This window comes from Sphaeramia orbicularis, chromosome 4 (assembly GCF_902148855.1).
Source record: "Sphaeramia orbicularis chromosome 4, fSphaOr1.1, whole genome shotgun sequence".
Lineage (NCBI taxonomy): Eukaryota > Metazoa > Chordata > Actinopteri > Kurtiformes > Apogonidae > Sphaeramia > Sphaeramia orbicularis.
In genome coordinates this window covers 39744016-39763938 of record NC_043960.1, presented here as the reverse complement: position 1 = coordinate 39763938, position 19923 = coordinate 39744016, and the positions used below count along the sequence as shown (strand labels likewise).

The window sequence follows — 19923 nt, the reverse complement described above, 5'->3', positions numbered from 1 at the left end:
CAACAAGTATTTAAGATAGAGACATGAATAATACATCATTTTAAAGGTATTAACTAGTACTTGAAGCTCATAAAAAGAAAAAAAGCTATAGTGCCATCTTTTACCATAAAAATTTGGAAAAACTGCATGGTTATGTAGGGAACAAAAATTAACATCTAAATTTTCCTTTTTTTCTAAACGTTTTAAAAGTGCGGTTGCAAGTGTCTCCTAACTATGAAAATTTGCTGAGATGTTCTTTAAGGTGTCTACCCAGCCAGCATGTCCACATGGGCCCCAGAAGGGTTACATTTGGGCTGCATACAAGGGTCCCATGTGGGTTTGTCTGCAGTTTCCATGGTGACCCCACATGTGTTTGCCCATGTCAGAATCAGAATCAGAGACCTGAATATCTCATATTATTTATTCTTCACACTATTTTATCCCACAATATTTATCTTTCATGTCATTTGCACTACTTCTCATGTTATTTGCACAACTTAAATTCTGTTTTACAAATATCTTGGTTTGCAATACTTTTTATTTTTTAATGTAAATAACGGTGCCTTTTACTGATATTTGTTGTTGTTTTACCGATATTTTTTGTCAGTCTGTAAATTCTTGCACTGAAATGGAGAGCTTTACCTCAGTTTCGCTGTACATGGTACAATGACAATAAAGAGATTCTGATTCTAATTTTGATTCTGATTCTGATATGGGCAAACATGTGGGGCCACCATGGAAACTTCAGACAAACCCACATGGGACCCTTATATGCAGCCTAATTGTAACCCTTCTGGGGCCCACATGGATAGGCTGGCTGGGTATTTTGATAAACCATGGATGCATTTTTTATTTTTTAAATATAACTATGACTTTTGGCTTGAGTTTTGAAGAATTAAATGGTTATGTAGGGAAAGAAAAGACAGGTATACAGTTTCAATAGTTTATTCAAGCACTTGGTAACAAATTAATACATTTTTATACATATTTATGAGTAGACATACAAAGGATACATATTAGCTGAAGAAAGTGATTCATTAAACACATGTAATGCACATTTATCGTCATCACTCACTTATCCACATAGTTACGATAGTGTTTATTATACTGTTTTATACATGTTCTAGTTCGGTTATCTGTGCATGTGTCTCCACCTACCTCCCCCCTCTCCCCCAGTCTCTCTCTATCTCTATTGCTCTCTCTTTTCTCCTCCTTTACCTTCTCGCTCTAACCCCAACTGGCCAAGGCAAACGGCCATCCTTCAGGAGTCTGGGTCTGCTCGAGGTTTCTGCTGTTAAAGGGAAGTTTTCCTCACCACTGTCACCAGTCATAAGTGTTTGCTCCTGGAGGATTCTGTTGGGTTTCTGTAAATTGGCTTAAAATTTGATTTGATTTGATTTATCTCCCCTTTATGTGAAGCACTTTGTAACATGTTGTTTTAAAAAGTGCTATATAAATAAAGCTTTACTTACTTACTAACTTACATTTAATGCTCAGTAAAGTCTGTATATTCAGCATAATGTTGGCCCCTTCCTCCAGTCAGCCTCAGCCAGCTTCAGAGCACTGGTTCTGGTGGAACAGGAAGGTCCAGGTGCCTCTGCTTCTGCTAACACATCACTAAGAGGGACACTCTGAAGATGACCCACTGGTGTGAAGCGGTTCCATGTTGAGTGGCTCTGCTGTATACAGGTACATCCACACCTCCGGGCTGGGCGTGGCCTGGTGGGGCCCCTCTGCACGTGCTGTCTACTTGTGTAATATTGACTAAAGCCACCTGTAGGTGGTTCTAGCCCACAGATAATGCTGCCCCCCCCCCCTCGTCTGTGTCTCTCACACACAAACACACGGTAACATCAGCCAGGTTGCAGCCATAGCAACGCCACCGGTGCTGATCTCCTAAAGTGGTGTGGATGGAGGACAGGGGGCTGGGGCTGGGGCTGGGGCTGGGGCTGCTTTGAACCCCTCACTTCTCCCTCCGCCGACGCCCAGTCTCGACACCTTCAAGGTACACGGGAGTGGCTGCTGTCAGCCTTTGTCTCTGCTCGGTATGGACGAGGCGGAGGACGGTGAGGAGGAGCTCAAATCCCAGCAGCCTCCTCGACCACCTCCAGGAGCCAGACTGACTGGATGCGAGGATGGGAGCGGTGGAGGGACCAAGATGAAGAAATGTGCGCCAGGAGGCGGAGCCGCGTCCATTGCGCGCAAAAACTCCAACAACAATGAGCTGTGGCTCTTGCAAGACGAGGACTCCGCACCTTTCAGTGGCACTGGCGGCACACTGTCTGCTCTGTCACGCCACAGGGATGCTCCTGGCAGCCGTGGAGGCTCCGAGTCAAAGCACACGAGTGGAGGGGACACAGTGTCAGAGGCAGGCGTGAAAGGCGAAGAAGCCATCGGTATGATATGCAGCAAAAACGGAGACTGTAGAAGGGACCCGACCAGTTCAGGGAGCCTCTCCTCTCTCATCTCCAAGCAGGAGAAGCAGGCAGATGGACTAGGAGCCGCTGGAGACGGCAAGGGTCAGGCTGCGAGCATGGACGGCTCTGTCACTTCTGCGGGGTCCCTGACACAGGGGCCGGGGGCCGAGGTCAAGACGGTGGCAGCGATGGACAAAAAGGACTCCAGAGTGTCCTTCTCCAATCCTCCAGCTAGTAAAGGACAGACTCCCAGTCAGCAGTCCGGGAATTCAGTCACATTCACCAAAGCTGAGGACGGCACCCAGATAGTTCCGGACGATGGGGACTCCAGGGGGAATCAGACCTACATGCAGCGGCAGTTCAGTGCCATGCTTCAGCCTGGAGTTAACAAGTTCTCCCTGCGCATGTTTGGCAGTCAGAAGGCAGTGGAAAAAGAACAAGAGCGCGTAAAGTCAGCGGGTAATTGGATTATCCACCCATACAGCGACTTCAGGTATGGGTCAAACTACAGCTGAATTTACCAAACCTTCTGTAAGACTCGGTGCGCCTCAGAGACAAACCACTGGAGGCCCATGCGTCATGGATGACTTTTACGCATCCTCTTGTAAACATCTCTATACAAAATAACTTTAAAATATATAGAAATATAGAGCTGCAATGACATTAGACGTCAGAGAGATTTTCCTACACACCATACATAGTCAACCTCAGTCCCCCCAAAGCATAAAGAATACAACTGCAGCTTTTTTACGCATCTATTTTGTCGCAGTTAAAATTATGTGGGGAAAAAGTTTAGTTAAGATTTCCACCCATAGTAAAATTATAGAACACACATATACTGAATATCCCTGTTTCAGATAGATCATTTATAACATTTAAGGAATCATCTATATGTTCATGCAGACTAATATAAATATCAACCCTCTGCTCGTAGGTTTTCTGCGTTTTGTGGATGCGTTTTAGACCATTTAGACACATTTGGACATTTAGGAGAACTAACTCTAAAATAATAATAGTTAATAAGTTACAGTAATTACAATATAATTTATGCATTTGTTAGAAGAAAGCGCTGTCAGCATGGTTTCATTTGATATATTTCGTCTTAAAGATAAACTTGACGTAAAGTTAAGAAAGTTGCGATCGGACGTTTCAGCACCAAGGACAGTTCACCGGATTATTTAATGCGTAAAACAGGACCTGTCTGCAGATAAAGACGCACGATTTGAACTCATGACTGGCTTAGACTTCGAATTTTACAGAAAATATTAGAGGAAAAACTGTTTTGTATACTTAAATGGGATGTTGTCAAATATTTTGTGCAACATCAGGAGCGTTTCTAAAATTGGAACGCGCTTAGGCGAGTATGACTACGGTTTGCTTTACCTTTAACTTTATACATATTTATTTAAATGTCAGTTCACTGAACCGCAGTATCAAATCATGCATATCATATGATACCGTGGTTACAATTCCATACTTAACACTGGCTTTTAATGCACTGGCTGTTGTTAAAGGTCTATTCCATACACACCATTTTAACACTAAACTAGTGGAAATGACACATGATTCTTCCCACATCCCCAGTGATTTTTCACATTATTTTTGTGTAAATTCAACTATATTGCCATTCAATTCATCGTAACATCAGTCATGATATAAATAATGCAAGTACATTCAACTCATAAAGACCCAGTAATTTTGTGTCAGTTCCCAAATGTTTTTTTTTTCTCTATATTTAAAATTTCCCAAGTGATTTATCACAATTTACTCCAAAATGATCCCCCGTATGTTGCAGTTTTCCATTGAAAACATGAAATATTTGCAACATTTAATTCACCGATCATGTAGATGTTCATAAAAGCTCAGATTAAAGTTGAGGGTTATTATATCAGAAACAGAGAAAACTGAAGAAAAGTGTCTTTTTCAGTCCAATCTCTCATTAACCGAACATAAACCCAGTGTTTCCGTCCACTGTCATTGATCCAACTCCATGGGTTTTACTGGCGAATCAATGTTGTAGAAGATGATGGTGTTTCCACGGTAACTACAGAGCCTCTGAATGTCCAAATGGGTCATATCTGATGACCATGAAAAGATGACAAACTGTATTTCTTATTATTAATGGATCAACAGGGATTAAACAGTTTAGATCAGTAGATGGTTTAGGTTAAAGGTGGATGTTTGGGTCTTTATGGGTTAAGAAAAAATGTACTAAATGATCAGAATTTTTCTAAATGCTGTAGTTGGGACGTCTTCCCTTGGTGTACGTTAATTCCTGACACATAGACACTCATGAAGCATCAATGTCTCAGACTTGTCACCTGCACTATGAGATAATTAATTAATCTTTTTGCTGTCAGACTCAATGGTTTGCTTCATAGATACTAGACTGGAGTGTTGTTTTTTTTTTAATTTGCTGTGCAGTGATCATGTTATAGTCCATAGTAATGTACAAAGTGACTGACATTTCACAGTTTACAGTATGTTGTAGTTGCATTTTTCTGTCTGTTCATACATTTAACGGAGGTATATGAAGGATTGACTTAATTTTTGCTGCTTTTTCTTGTCCCTCCTGCTCCACCCTGGCAGGTTCTACTGGGACTTTACCATGTTGATGTTCATGGTGGGCAATTTGATCATCATCCCAGTAGGCATCACTTTCTTCAAGGATGAGACCACCACTCCCTGGATCATCTTCAATGTTGTCTCCGACACCTTCTTCCTCATGGACCTGGTGCTCAACTTCAGGACAGGGATCGTGTTTGAAGATAACACTGAGATCATCCTGGATCCAAAGAAGATTAAGACGAAATACCTGAAAAGTTGGTTTGTCGTTGACTTTGTCTCTTCCATACCTGTGGATTATTTCTTCCTCATCGTAGAGAAAGGGATCGATTCTGAGGTGTACAAGACCGCCCGGGCACTCCGCATTGTCCGCTTCACTAAGATCCTCAGTCTTCTCCGCCTGCTGAGGCTGTCCAGACTCATCCGTTACATCCATCAGTGGGAGGAGGTAGGCTGAGATTCATCAACACTTACACCACACAGACAATGAGACGATAAAGGTTTGGGTGTAAGGACCTTGGTTGGATAATCGATGATTCAGTCTGTCTACATTCAGCTACACTTCGCATAAAATGACCATCTGAACACATGCTAATGAATGTGAAACAGCTCATAGCAGATGACGATGAGTAACACTAAAGGAAAAGAAACACATCGTTTAGGATTATACTTTCAATACATATGGAGAAAATATCTATTATAATCAAGTCAGCATCCAGACATATGCTGTATACACGTTTAAACATACAGTAACTCAGCGTCTGCTTGTTCAATCAGTATATTGTATATCTTTAACCCATAAGGACACAGTGCTACTTTTGTGGTAGTTTGCAAAGGAATTTTTTTCTATATTTAACCTTTCTTAAGGGATTTATCACCATTTATAGTAATATTGTCCTCTTTATTTTACATTTCTTCAGTAAAAATCAAGTATTTTTTTTTATTTAAATTACTCATCATGTAGATGTTTGTAAAATCTCAGAGTAAATTCAAAGGTTATGGCCGAAAAAAAGAGAAAAATTAAGATAAAGCTACTTTTTCAACAAAATATATCATTAACTGAACATAAAACAAGTGTTTCCATCCACTATCATTTATCAGTCTCCATGGGTTTTAATGGTGAATCAATGTTGTAGAAGATGACGGTGTTTCCATGGTAACTAAGGAGCCTCTGAACGTCCAAATGGTTCATATCTGATGACCATGAAAAGCTGACAAACTGCATTTTACACCAATTATTTCCATGTATTGATAGGATTAGTGGATCAATAGGTATTAAACATTTTAGATCAGTAGATGGTTTTGGATGACGGTGGATGTTTGGGTCTTTATGGGTTAATCTGTAAATTTGAATATGAAATGATTCGCCGACAACCATGAAGTGCATTTGCTCATGAACAAAGAAATGAGTCTCAGTCTAGTTTGACTTGTAGACGCTCATAGTGTAGTTGTTTATGTCACTGCACATGTATTAATGATCACTGATCAATCAGTGCCAGTTGGAAGTTTTGCAACCAAAATCTACATCAGTCGAATCTAGTGGATGATGGTTAAAATTAGATTTTGCAGGAAAGTAATACATAGATTAAAAATAGAAATAATTCAGGATCACCTAGATTTTGCACAAAGAGTCTGTCACTTATTGACCAGTTTAGGTGTTTCTTACTTTGACTTGGACTTAAATATTGAGTTCAAGAGTTTATCCGGTTTCTAATAAAGTCAAAAATAGTTAATTTCTGATGGTGTCTGATTTTTACCTCTGCCAAGGAGGTTATGTTTTTGCCAGCATTGGTTTGTCTGTCCATGTGCAAGATAACTCAAAAAGTTATGGACGGATTTGGATGAAATTTTCAGGAAATGTTAATACTGGGACAAGGAACATATGGTTAAATTTTGGTGGTGATCGGGGGTGGGGGGGCACAGGGGCCCACTGATCTGCCTTGGCGGAGGTCTGCGCTCTCTGAGTGCTTTTCTAGTTTTCTCTGATATTGAATGATTGATCATTTATCAGCTTTTTCTATGCAGAAACATCTTCATGTCAGTCCTCAAAATACCATCCAGCATGTCCATTGTGGTATTCTCTCTTAATGTAATCACTTTCTGATTATTATTATTATTATTATTATTATTATTATTATTATTATTGTTATTATTATTATTATTAATAATAATAATAATAATAATAATAATAATAATATTAATAAATAAAGTACTTTTTACCATATTCTATTATAGGAATGCATCAGTATCAGCCAGTGTTTGCTGATATGTTAGTATCAATATCAGTATTGGCATAAAAGATGACAGTGGCAGACATTTATCTGTGGTGTTACATTACAGGTTTTTGATATACGTATTTCAAACTTGGGAGGGGGAGAAAGTAACATTGACAATCAACCAAAAAGTAATTTCAAATATCAGCAATGGCCAAGTACTTTGTAATCGGTTAATTCTTATTCAGTTGAAATACCCCAATTTCCAGATAAGAGTCCTCTGTAAGATTGGGTTCAGGAATAAATAACGTGTGCTTCATGGTGAAAACAACATAAAACAACCTGCAATTTTAACAAAACTTTTGTTCATTAGAAAAGGGCTTGTATTTTCAGTCTAGTTTGTAAAAGTGCCATTTCATTCTCAGTTTCAATCCGTCAAAGCCTTAAGCGTTGTAATGTGTAGCCGATCCAAGTACATTACATATGATTAGGTAGTGTAGGTGATGCAGCCAACATATTCTCTGTCCATTATATCATGTCACTTTAATGGTATTAATTATGACACGATAATAAACTAGATTTTGTTTTCTCTGATTCTGTGTTGCCTTCATGTGATTTCTCTCCCCTCATGCTGTGTGGATGGATGGAAAGCAGCTGAATTAGAAAAACTATCACTGTAAAGAGTGTGATTTGCACCCAAGATATAAAGGACAAAGCATAATATAAAATGATAGGCCTTATTATGTTGTCCTGTGATATGTATCGTCCTTATGAGGCGGGAATATGTATCCTAAAATAGATGCATTTAATGTTTTGCAACATTTTTACGAAGTCCGTCCCTACCTGTGATGGCCTACATGTGGCATTTTTGTCCGTATATATATATACATATAGTGAGGATCCTTATCTAGGTCACCCAAGCTTCAAATGTGTGAGTTCCCTCTTCTCTTTTGATTACAAAGCAGTAATTTGAGCTCAAGGAGAACCCTAATTACTGATTCAAACACTCACAACTGAATGCTCCTTAGCTTCGACTCAGCCTTGGCCTGATCAGCTTAGTTCAGCTGAGCTCTGTTTGGCTCTGCTCCATCCAAACATGGTTGGCTGTGCTTCCCCTCTGCCCAGCTCAGCTCGGCTCAGCTTAACTCAGCTCTCTATGGGGAGGTTCCCTAAAAGATCATCATAGTCACATGATAATTTGGCCTCTGTTCAGTTCAGCCGTAGAGAGTATCTGACTAAAACCAGGAATGTGTAGGACTAAACAACACCATTAGATATAACCAGATCCATTTCCTGAGGCCAGAAGCTATAGTATGAATGCATTTCACTGCAAATTAGTTGGTTCTTACCGAGGTAAAAAAAAAAAAAAATAAGACAACAACTTAGATTTAGAAGGGTGTTTTAATCGATAATTTCTTATATTAAATGTGCATACATCTGTAGACATGTTTATTTCTAGATTTAACAATTTTAACCAATAAAGACCCAAACATCTACCACTGACCAAAACCACCTACTGATCTAAACTGTTTAATACCTGTTGATCCACTAATTCTATCAATACATGTAAATAACTGGTGTAAAATGCAGTTTGTCGTCTTTTCACGGTCATCAGATATGACTCATTTGGACGTTCAGAGACTCTGTAGTTTCCATGGAAACACCGTCATCTTCTACAACATGGATTCACCAGTAAAACCCATGGAGTTGGATTAATGACAGTGGATGGAGACACTGGTTTTGTGTTCAATTATTAATATACTGGCTGAAAAATTCACTTTTTCTTCAATTTTCTCTGTTTCTGATATAATAACCCTCAACTTTAATCTGAGTTTTTCATGAACATGTACATGATCAGTGAATTAAATATAGGAAAATACCTGATTTTCACTGAAAAATGCAAAACACAGGGGATAATAATATAATAAATGGTCATAAATCATTTAAGAAAGGTTAATTAGAGAGAAAAAAAAATCATTTAGGAACTGTCATACATGTAGCACTGGGTCTTTATGGGTTCATTCAAGAATCCTTGTCAAGTGAAATTATTTTGCTGTATGGACAGATATTTTTTGCAGTGTTGATGTGTTTTGTTTAGTTTTTTTCAGTGGGAATGGGAATAAAAGCACGAGAGTAAGGATATAATAGTTGGGGAATAAGCTAACAAGCCTCTCTGGTTTAATCGTTTTTTAAATGGACGTCATCAAATATCACCGTGCGCTGAACTGGAGAGGATTATAAAGTACTTTATCTGTGTTTTTCAGGCTCAGAGTTGTGGTCACAGTCATGTGCCTTGACCTAGATTGTGGTCTGACAGTGACACATAGCCAGGTGCTGTTCTAGTGTCATGGGGAACATTAGTCCTGGAGCCTCATTAATCATGATGGGAATGTTTCCTAATCACAGGGCAAGGCCTCACAGTGTGGTTCCCTTTCTGCTTCTCCAAATTAGCAAAAGATTATTATAGATGATACTAGTTTGTAGAAGATACAGCAGGGTTCCCACAGAGTCTTAAAAAGTCTTGAATTTACAAATCTGCATCTAATACCTTTAAAAAGTCTTTAAAAGGAGTTTAATTTTAATATGGTAGGTCTTAAGGTATGTTGCCACAAACCTTTTCGCTGTATTGTGTTTCATTGTGTCTGGGAAACATCCAAACCACAAAGAAAGTAACATTAGTCTACGTAGTTCCACTCATCCCAACCTGACAATTAATATTGAAATTAGGAACCAATTATCGCTAACTTTGCAGCCCCGATGAGAAATTATTATAGAACATTCAGCCCAACACACGTGCAGCCGTTAGTCTTTGTATGGTTGTGAAATAGTTTGTGAAATGGGCATTAAATTCTGTTCTAAGTAGTCTTAAAAAGTAATCTTAGTAGTCTTAAATTAAACTTGTAGAAACCCGTAGGAACCCTGTACAGAAAACTGATGAAAGACAGTGCGACTTGGAAAAAGTAGTTTATACATAATGGCTTTGGAATTCAGTTTGCAGTTAAATTACATTTTTAATTCACAGCAGATGAATGAACAGAAAAGAATAAAACTTAAAATATGCAGGAGAGTGAATAACAAGAATAATCAAACATTGACAGACATGTAGAAATATTCCAGTGCTATAACACAACAGAAACATTAGTTATAATAGCCTTTTTCTATTTAGGGTAATACAAAAACAGACCTTTAATAGATTCTATTTCAGATGGAATCATGCACATAAGCTATTTGGGTAACACATGCATCGGAGTTGGAGTGGAGGGAGATTGTCGACTGGCGTGCTTTCTTGTGTTGGCTCTGTAATCAAACAGAGCCATTTGCACCCTGGGGTTCTGCAGAACGGGTTTTGATATTCAGCAAACTGTGACTGGAGGGCAGTGAGGCCTCTGAGGTGACGGGATGAGTCACTATCCCGACCTGGCCACTGCCAAACTGTAAAAGAGTGGCTTCTCATTTATGTCTCCACTCTCACACATATACACAGTGTCTGGCCTAGTTCACGTGTCTCCAGTGAGAAATAAGCCTTTGTTTTTGAAGAAACTACCAAATTGGCCTACAAAGTGGTTCTTTCCTATTCGCATTAATATATACACGACATGCAGACATCCATATACTACCTGACCTACTTCCAAGGGTGATACTCTGTGGGGAATGCTCTTGCTTATGATTTAGGGAGGCATCCAGTAGGCCAAGCAGTGCAGGGAGGCTCTCACATCAGTGCACACACACACACACACACACACACACACACATATGTAAATATACCCACATACACACATAGTGGCATCCACCACTGGCCAACAGCCAGGGAAGCCACAGCGAGCAGTGCTTACAAGGCTGTGACCACGATGCCAGCTCCACACAAATAAACCTCTTACTGTAGAGGCGAGAAAGGCAGTCATGGAAAAATTATTAAGCCATCAAAAGTCATCAAAAACAATGGTTATGCAATCCAGTATTAAGTCCTGTGTGTATCATGTGAGTAAAACAGACAGAAAAGAAAACCTGGAATGCCTAAAAGCACTGTTTTTGGCAGTACAATGCCATAGCTATTGATGTAAGAACTTAAAGGTGGGGTTGGAGATGTTTTCCTGGACCATTTTTTTTACCTTCACCCCTTGATTACAGCCAATTAATTAAATGCTCTAACACAAATATTAAAAATTTTAGTCACCTGTGGATCGGACAAGACTGAAAAAACACTATCCAATCATTTTAACCGGCCCATCGAAATGATTGAACGGGGATATGTCTATCAAACTTAACTGCCATTTGTCCCTCCCCCTTCCTCCCTCTGTGCATACCCCTCTTCATGCTATATTAGCTATATTAGGATGTAAAGTTTGCCGGCAAGCTGTTTTGTCACTAACATAAATCACTAGGGAATGTAATGTTAGCCAGATCGGTATGAACTGGGGCTGATCTGCCGACAAACATAACAGTGAAATGCACAGATTACAGCAAAGCAAACTTCAGTGGGCTGCTAGCCTAACACCAGTCCTACTGCAATCAGCTGTTCTTACTAGCCCAAGTTTACTTAAAACATGTGGGGGGGGGCGAATTGATGCTGTGCAGCGCTCATGAACCCTCGGAAACAAGCATTGTGCGTTCCGGTACTCTTGAGGCGTGGCTTTGGGGGAAAGTCTAAAAAAAGGGGTCTGGCGTTTTGAATTGTGTATTTTCAAATTGTAGCTTGCTCGAACCATTTTTCCAGGATCTCCTACCCCACCTTTAAATGAGTTGGGTTATTATCAAGAAAACAGGGAACATGACTCGATATCAGGTCTTAAATTAAACTCTTATGAGCTATTTTTGTTGTTATCATTATATTTGTCCAAACAAATGTACCTTCAGTTGTACCAGGCATTAAAATGAACAAAAAACTGAAGAAAACAAGAGGTGGTCTAATAATTTTTTTCCGCAACTGTACTAAGAAACAGCAGAGCGACGCCCGGGTTGGGCTGATCAGTCCTTCATTATCAACCTTCACCACAGTCTCTGAACCTGTTTGTTTTCACATCAGGTTCTAATGTGGAACTGTCACACTGGAACTGAGATTGAGGAGGAAGTACGCAACCCCCCCTCTCCTATAAAAATGCCCTTGTTGTCACCAGTTACTGACAGTATCTCAGTGTGCTTCCATTTCACTGCATCTCATCGTTGTTCCTGAGATTTTAATGATTTAAAATGCGTGTGCATCAGTGCGTCCAGCTGTGCACCATCCTGTGCACCCGGCTAGTTTTTCACTACTGCTAAATCCACTGACTTTTTAAAGATATGCTTCCCTACAGACTTTTGGTTTACATAAGAATGTGGGACAAGCCAAACTGTCTGCTTAGATAACAATGAAAGAAAATTAGAGTTTCAAACAATTCCCTTTATCTGCACATTTCATTCTTAAGTCAAGCACTGAAAAGTCAGTCTGGCTGATCTGATGCGGTTCATTCATTCTCTTCTCTGATTATCTAATCAAGCCCACCTACCGAACACATAATCTGCTTCTTGAATGAACTCTGATTTATTCATTTCTTCTTGCCAGATCATACTCTTCTCATCACTCCTATCTTTTTGCTCCTTATAGATATTCCACATGACGTACGACCTGGCCAGTGCTGTGATGCGAATATTCAACCTGATTGGTATGATGCTGCTGCTGTGTCACTGGGACGGTTGTCTCCAGTTCCTCGTACCCATGCTGCAGGACTTTCCCTCCGACTGCTGGGTATCCCTCAACAAGATGGTGGTAAGTTATGAGATACCGTACTTTCCGGGCTATAAGGCGCACCTGACTATAAGCCGCAGGTGTCCACGTTGTGACATGACATATTTAAACAGAAATATGGTAAACAGATTATTTAAATATTTATTTCCATATCTTAACTGCTTTTTTCCAAACAGTGCCTGTAACACGGCAGTAAAAGGGCAGGAACACAGCTGGTTAAAAACCCAGAAAAGTCATTGATCTGTATCTTCATCTTGCTTCTGCTCATTGAAACCACTGCAGTCGTCTTCTTCAGTGTTGGAGTTGAACAGCCTCAGCTCCGTCACACACCTTCTACGTCTCTCCTCCGTTGTTGCTCAGTGGCACTTCCATGCTGCAGCTCTATTTCCTTCTTAGACAGACACATCGATTGCTTTTAACTTAAAAGCTGCAAAATATGCATTTCTTCGTGTGTTTTCCATGATGAGGGTTTGTGCATGACACACAAAATGATTGTTAAAGTTAAGATTCAAACTTCTCCTCTTCATCACCTCTTCCACCTGTCTGTTTCGCTTTTCTCTTCCTGCTAGAGCACCCCCTGGAGGCCGTTAGCCTGTATAAATCTATACTCGAGCTGCATCGCTGTATAAGCCGCAAGGTTCAAAACGACAAAAAAGTAGCGGCTTATAGTCTGGAAAGTACTGTATATGCTCTGTTTGTTTTAGTGTCTGTGCACAGGTGCTAGTAAGGGTTAAAGGTGACAACAGTTGCTTTTCCATTGGACATCTGCTCAAAACTTTACCGATGTTTACTAAATGTTGAAAAAACAGAAGTGCGTAATGTCGGTTTTTCCATTAAATCACAAACGCGATGATTTGTTTATTTATTATCACAAGATGACACGAGAAGTCATTCCATAAACATGGCAACGAATGTAAATATGGTGTTGATTTACAGATATATTCATTATTATTATTATATATTACCGCTCTATATTGTACTAAATTCAAAAATGATTGGGTTTCCTGGTGTGTCCACACATACCATGACATGTTTCTTCTTCTTCTTCGCTTGTTGTAACGTACGTCAATATCGGTTTTTTTTGGTTTTTTTTTAAACTCTAGTTGCGAAAAAAGGTCTTTTCATTGCTGTTTTGCGTGATATACCATTTACGCAATGCCCAAAAAAACCACCTCTTGCCAGTGCAAAAACTTTTAATTGAAAAATGAGACTTTTGGCGAAATTGTCGTTTTTCCATTTGGTAAATTTTTATGTGCAAGTTATATTTGCGCAATTTGAGGGTCAATGGAAAAGCGACTAATGACACAGTTACAAATAAAATATAAATAATATAAATATAAAATGTAGAACTTATTCCCCATGGAGGCTAAAATATGTGATTTAGAGGCAGATGGGAGAATAGGATTTATTTAAAGTTGTGTTTGTAAGCACACACACACACACACACAGAGAGAGAGAGAGAGAGAGAGAGAGAGAGAGAGAGAGAGAGAGAGAATCGGCCTCAATTAGACCCTCTCTCGTTAAACCCAGGAGACATGCCAGTGAAAAGAAAGCACAAGTGAGGGATGAAAAAAGCTGTTTCGACTCAGTTCATACAGCTCATCATGCGGTTTGTTCTTGAGCCATTCTCTTCTTTATTTCTCTTCCTTTCCTTCCCTCTGTAGCTGGCAGGTACCTTCTGGCCATCTGCTGATAGACAGACCATTAAAAGAGGGTTTTTTTCCACAAAAAAAAAAAATAAAAATACTGCCAAGAAAGAGAACCTCTCTTGGGAGCAAATGGAACAACATCAAAACAATTATCTGGCCAATAATCATAATTAAAAACATGTTAATTTTGGATTTTCCATCTATATCAACCAACTGGTAGTAGCAAAACAGGAGCATCACTTGCTATTAACCTTTCTATTAACCTCTACTGGCAGTTAAGACATTTGGTTTTTGTGGCTATTGGAACTTTTTTGAATGTAGAAATTATTGCAAGGCAACGAAAATTTATTCATATAGCACCATTCATACACAAGGCAATTCAAAGTGCTTCACAAAGGCATAAAATTACAATAAAATCATAGAAAATAAAACATTAAACAAAAGGAAAGTGCAGAAAAGATAAAAATAAAGAAGAAAATTAAAACACGAATAAGAGATAGTTAAAACAAAAGCTAAAAAAAAAGTCTTGACTAATTGATTAAGTCTTGGCTAATATTGCAGAGATATTGAATGAATCCAAGTAGTTTTGGTCGAAATATCATTATAACGTGGCAGAGGGTTGTGTTTGTTTGTGCTTTATATGCATTTATTAGACTTTATATGATGCTAATATTAAAGGAAACGGGGCAGTGGCATTAGACCTTAGACATTAGACATGACCACAGGACATTCTTCACCAATCTAAATTGAAGATAACGGGGTCCCAGATTAAAGGGGTCCACAAACAGCACTTTGTCTTTTTTTCTATCATTTGTAAATTAACCCTTAATAGGGCACTCCTAGAAATACTCTGATATTCAAAAATTCAACCATAGTGTGTTATTGAAGGACATAACAAGACTTTATTACTTTTGTTAAATTTTTCATCATTTTTTATTGTCATTTAGAAAATCGAGGTTAATGATGTTACTGTATTTGGTTCCTTGCCCGTAAGTGGGAAAAAAAAAAAAAAAACCCTAGAAGTATATATAAAATACAAGAAAAACACATATAATGTGAAAGGAACATATATTTTAGAACATTAGAACATCACTTTTAGAACATTAGACCAACATAAGTGCTGATCCAGACCCCTGTCCACGTCCACATTATCCCTTTGAACATCATTCCTTACATTAGTACCATTACTGCATGGTACCGAACAAAGTAGGTCCACTCACTGTTCATGCAGAGGTGGACCTTACAGACCCTGAAGACCACATTGGACCTGAGACTGTTGACTCACTGTGGCTTGTTGTCACTGTCTTGTAATGTATACAGAAATTACCAAAAATAGTCACTTGTCTGATTAAAGGGTCAAGATTCCCCAACAACAACAAAATTATACAGGAAAGAATGTTCCTTAAATTCCTGGAGTTATATGAAATGTAGTCAAGAAGGACAAAACACTCCCATTTCACTTACTCATTTGGCTCATGTTAAATAAATTAGCGAAATGTGAGTATTTTGTCTTCCTTGACTTAGAAATGTGAGATATGGAACGTCTGTCTTTTTTGGGAATATTAGACTTTAAGTCTGATCTGAGGATCTCATTGCTGAAGTCCGACCTCCTCCTTCCCCTCCTCGTCCTCCTCCTCAGGAACATAGTGACAAAACAGGAACATTAGCACGCGTGTTTTAGACACTTATATAATGTATTTTGCACACATTCACACTTTTTTTTTGCATGGAAACAATAACAGATGAAGTATCAGTGTTGTCTGTTCTATATATGAGCCCGACACCGATGCTACCAAATGATGCTGATTGACACTAGCCACTGTACACACTTGAACCAATGAGATGGATTTAAACTGTTTCACGGTGGAAACATTGCATTCCTGTTGTGTTTCTGAGGAAGTTCAGCACACCAGATAATTTTGTCTAGGTGCTTTTGTCAGGCACAGGCTGTTTCCTGAGCTGTCTGATGCTGCTGCTAAGAAATGCTTCATAGCAGCAGAATCAACCGTCTAATTTTGGCACATAGATTTGTGACATTCAGGCCTTTAAAACTGTGTGTACTGTGACGTACTTCTCCACATGCATACATGCATAGGTGTGTGTGTGTGTGTGTGTGTGTGTCTGTGTGTGTGTGTGTGTGTGTGTGTGTGTGTGTGTGTGTGTGTGTGCGTGCGTGTAGGTGTGTTGGTGTGTGTGTGGGAGAGACAGCGATAGAGAGATCTCCAGGAACAGATGGATGTCACACCCGTTGACCCTAGGGGACAGCGCTGGTGCTTCGCCGTCCTTCCATCTCTTATTTCTCGTTTCATCTCTAGCCATCTTTCTCTTACACACACACACGCACGCGCAAACACACACAGTATGTATACACTGTTTACAAACCACATATTATTATTCCACAAAGATGACAGATACTGCCAATCCTAGATCTGTACTCCGATGCAGGAAAATGGAAGTCATCGTACCCTTGGGTGGAATAATGTGTAGTTTTTGTATGTTATGGGTTTTCATCGTAAATTGTATATAAATCATCGACAAACTGTCGTTTTGAAGCCTCGTTTGGCATTTTTCTGTTGCCATGTTGGGTTTTTAAAAACAGAAAGTGTGCATATTTGGATAGTTGGAAAAGAACCAGGGGTGAAAACAAAGAGGCAAGGAATCATTGTGAATGTATCTTAACTTATAAAGACCCAAAACTACTTTTGTGTCAGTTCCCAAATTAATTTTTCTCTCTATTTAACCCTTCTTAAGTGATTTAGCTCCATATTTTACTACATTGTCCTCTGAATTTTGTGCTTGTTCAGTGAAAATCTGGTATTTTCTTGTATTCAATTCACTGATCATGTAGATTAGTATTGCTCAATGGGGGCAGTACAGCCCCCCAGGGGGCGTTGGGACAACAGTGGGGGGAGTTTGGAAGGAGGAGGCTGAGAGGGGGGCACTGAGGCACAAATGGGAGGGCATTGGTCAGTGTTATTTTTCACAATGTATAAATATCCATATCAGAAGAAACTTTGTTTCCAGCGCTGCTTGTGCTGCCACTTTCCTACAACCAAAAAAGGTTGAGAACCACTGATGTAGATGTTCATAAAAGTTCAGATTAAAGATCCTCTGATCCTCTCATTGCACAACATTCTCAATCAGTGGCGGTTCAAGCTTGAATGACATCCTGGGCGACACCGCCCCCCCCCCCCCCCCCCCCCAAAAAAAAAAAAAAAAAAAAAAAATTCAGACAAACATAACAGGGTTGAGCTAACTGTGATGTGGTATTATATGTCCACAAGGACATCTAAAAATATAGAAAAAGTAACATGTCTGTGTGGAAAAAAAAAAAAAATTTTTTTCAACTAGAAAAGCACTCTGAAAGCAGACCTCTGCCAAGGCAGATCAGTTGTCTTCCAATCAGCAGCAAAATGTAATCATTTGTTCCTTATGCCAGTATCAACATTTCCTGAAAATTTCATCAAAATCCATCCATAACTTTTTGAGTTATCTTGCTAACAGACAAACTAACAAACCCTGATGAAAACATAACCTCAACAACTAGAAAAGCACTCAGAGAGCGCAGACCTTCGCCAAGGCAGATCAGTTCCCCATCCCCACCCCACCCCCCTTTACCACCAAAATGTAATAATTTGTTCCTTGTGCCAGTATCAACAGTTCCTGAAAATTTCATCCAAATCCGTCCATAACTTTTTGAGTTATCTTGCTAACAGACAAACAGAAACCCAGATGAAAACATAACCTCCGCCATTCCTTAGTGGAGGTAACAAATGTAAGAGTTATAACCTGCCTAATTCACCTAAGCCCTATTTTCTTGACATTTATAGTTACATGGAGAGAACATCTGCATACCTTTATCTACTGCCTGTTTCTCCACAGCAAGTAGTGGCACCTGCACAACAGAGGAGGTGCTATTGTGCCAATTCCCTGGCACACATTGATAGATTGACTCAATGTTTTTTTAAGAGCTCGTGGTGCAGCGCTCCTCATTAAATGTCGCCCTAGGCAATTGCCCACTTCGCCCATATGAAAAACCGCCCCTGTTTTTCTGTCACAGCTCAGCAGAGATGCCTTTTTATTGTTGAATAAATGTTCCTGGGGCATAAATGGACAGTGCTCTCCTGTCACTTACAGTAGCCAACCCTTTCATTATGCATAACTTTAAGACAGCCTAACATAGACACAGATGATTTTAAAAAACTGGAACCCTGTACAGTTAGAAACAATGAAAACATCTATGGAGACCTAAATGTGTTATCTATTTAGTCGTAAACATGTTTATTTTTGCTGGAAGGCTAATGTTTTAACATGGAGGTCTAAGGGGACTTTTTTTTTTTTTTTTAGTTCACAGTCGCAGACAGCAACTGTGGTGATATTTTCTTATTAGCTCCACTTCAGTGCATTATTATGTGTTGACATTTTGTGCATGATGTTAATTACCACCTCAGGACATACTAAATGCAGAGTAAACATACAGTTCTTTATGCTATCATCCATAAATTTGTTTTGTCATTTCCTGACTCACTTCCTCCCTTTTCTCCTTCCCTTCCTCTTATGTGATGCATGTTGTTTGTGCTGTGTGTGAGTCTTAGTGCTTCTTTGGGTGTGGCGGCGTGCTGTGTTCTGCTCTGACACTGCTCCTTTGGGCCAGTCAAGGTCAGGGAACCTCTTCAGAGTGGATTTAAATCAAGGACACAGCGTTAAATGATACTGTCCTCATGCTTCTATGTCAGGCTGTTTCTGTTTAGCTGCTCGGTTGTTTGCCTGCATGCACTGAACATGTACTGGACCCCTGCCCACTGTTTTTTTTCACATCATTAATGTACTTAGGCTATGGAAGTAGACTGAGTACATGATAACATGATAACCTCCAGTAGAAATGATACACTCTTCCTCTAAGAGCGTGATTAAATTATGCACTGGAGTTCCTGCCGTTACACTGTGTGTGTTTGCCTGAGCATGTGTGAGACAATAAATAGATAAATATGTGATAATCAAAGAAGCCTGTCTCCAGTTCTGCTCTTTTCTTTCACGCATTCAGCTATAGTTATTGTAACTTTTTCTCTTAACTCTCAAAAGTAATATCTGTGACTTGCAAATGATCTGCACACAGTGGAAAGTGTTATTTATTATAAGCCTGATAATCAGGTTTCTGCAGCATAGCTATCACAAGAGATCGGTTCAACACAGCCTGTTATGTAAGTGACACTCAGTTACGTGGATGACAGGTGGTTTTGTCCTGTCTACTTCAGCCTGATTGGCTCAGAGATCAATGGCATTAGAATAAAGCCCGTCTATTCCTCTCAACTCAGCTTTTCTCTGAACTGTGTTTCCATATTTAATATTTAGCCGGCTAGAGGAATATTTTATTTGTA

General features: G+C 39.4%; 1 protein-coding gene across 1 annotated transcript in view; it reads left to right on the top strand.

The window, feature by feature from the left end:
• Positions 1-2026: 2026 nt before the first annotated feature.
• hcn2b (hyperpolarization activated cyclic nucleotide-gated potassium channel 2b) overlaps positions 2027-19923 on the top strand; it is an 86171-nt gene continuing 68274 nt past the window's right edge. The window contains exons 1-3 of the mRNA XM_030132705.1: positions 2027-2889; positions 4986-5409; positions 12756-12917. Coding sequence (XP_029988565.1) covers positions 2027-2889; positions 4986-5409; positions 12756-12917 — 1449 coding nt within the window. The remainder of the gene's footprint in view (positions 2890-4985; positions 5410-12755; positions 12918-19923) is intronic.